Source organism: Egretta garzetta, unplaced genomic scaffold, assembly GCF_000687185.1.
Source record: "Egretta garzetta isolate BGI_Z169 unplaced genomic scaffold, ASM68718v1 scaffold1391, whole genome shotgun sequence".
NCBI classification, from domain to species: Eukaryota; Metazoa; Chordata; class Aves; order Pelecaniformes; family Ardeidae; genus Egretta; species Egretta garzetta.
In genome coordinates, this window is record NW_009258565.1 from 1,842 (window position 1) to 2,988 (window position 1,147).

General features: G+C 69.7%; 1 protein-coding gene across 1 annotated transcript; it reads right to left on the reverse strand.

The window, feature by feature from the left end:
• Positions 1 to 3: 3 nt before the first annotated feature.
• On the reverse strand, positions 4 to 727 carry LOC118453272 (protein FAM160B2-like; the record flags this gene model as incomplete). Its single annotated transcript, XM_035903395.1, has 4 exons — positions 510 to 727; positions 313 to 435; positions 147 to 237; positions 4 to 56 (listed from the first exon to the last, which is right to left on the reverse strand). Coding segments are annotated over exons 1-4 (485 nt in total), but the record flags the coding sequence as incomplete, so codon positions are not given.
• Positions 728 to 1,147: the final 420 nt, after the last annotated feature.

The window sequence follows — 1,147 nt, forward strand, 5'->3', positions numbered from 1 at the left end:
GGCCGGGGGGCCAGGGGCCGCCCCCATGGGGCTGCGCTGGCACGGCATGCCTGGACCTGGCCGGGGTGTGGGGGGGTGATGGTGGGTGAGAGCCCGAGCAGGAACCGGCACTGCCAGGGATGGGGACCCCCCCGCCAGCCACTCACTGTGCCCAGGGCATCGGGCACGTAGGTGTCGTAGCCACCTTCCTCCATGCACGAGGAGGTCTTCGCTTCCTCAGGGACCAGGCAGAGGAAGCTGGAAGAGAGGGGAGAGGGATGGGGAAAGGGATGCAGCCCCCCCCATGCTGGAGCAGCCCCTGCAAATCCCTACCTGCTGACCACCTCGCTCACTTGCCCCTTCCCCAATGGGGCCGATCCCGGCGGAGGCTTTTTCGCCGTCCCGAAGCCAGCATCCGGGAATCCGTCGGTGAAATAGGGATCCTCCTCCAGGTCCCTGTAGGGCCGGCGTAGGGGCATCAGCCTGGTGGGTGCCAGGGGGCTGTCCCCCCTCGCCCTGCCCCAACTCACAGCCCATCCTCATCGGGGTCCGGCTCGGGGGGTCCGCGCTCATCGGGCACGGGGGGGCCGCGCTGCAGGTAGCCCCTCGCCTCCAGGTTCCTCAGCGCCAGGCTGTGTGCCACGTGCTCGTGGGGCTTCTTCAGGAGCTCCTCGAAGAGCCGCAGGCTGGCCAGGCTGATCTGCGGCACGGCGAGTGGGGTGAGACCACCGGCACTGCCCCCCGGCATCGCCCATGCGTCCCGTCCCCCCCCCACCCCCCAGGATGGGGCCCCCCCCCGCGTTGCAGCGGTCAATGAGCTGGGTGCGCAGAGGGTGGGGGGTGTCCCCTGGGGTCTCGGGGTGCCGGTCCGGCCCCAGCAAGAAGAAGACGAGGCGGTGGAGCAGGGGGGGTGCACGGATCTGCCGCACCGTGCCCGTCAGCATGGCCGTGGCGCTGAGGACGGTGAGCTCAGACCTGCCGGGGAGAGGGTGGGATGCTGCGAGGGGTAGGGATGCACCACAGCATCTCACAGCAGGGAAAAAGGAGGTGCAGGCAAGGGAAACCCCGCGGTCCTGGCCCCAGGGGGGTCCTTGATAGAGGAACTCTCCCCTGGCTGCTGCCTCGTGCCTCAGACACTCACATCTGCAGGAGCTGCGGCTGCAGGAGG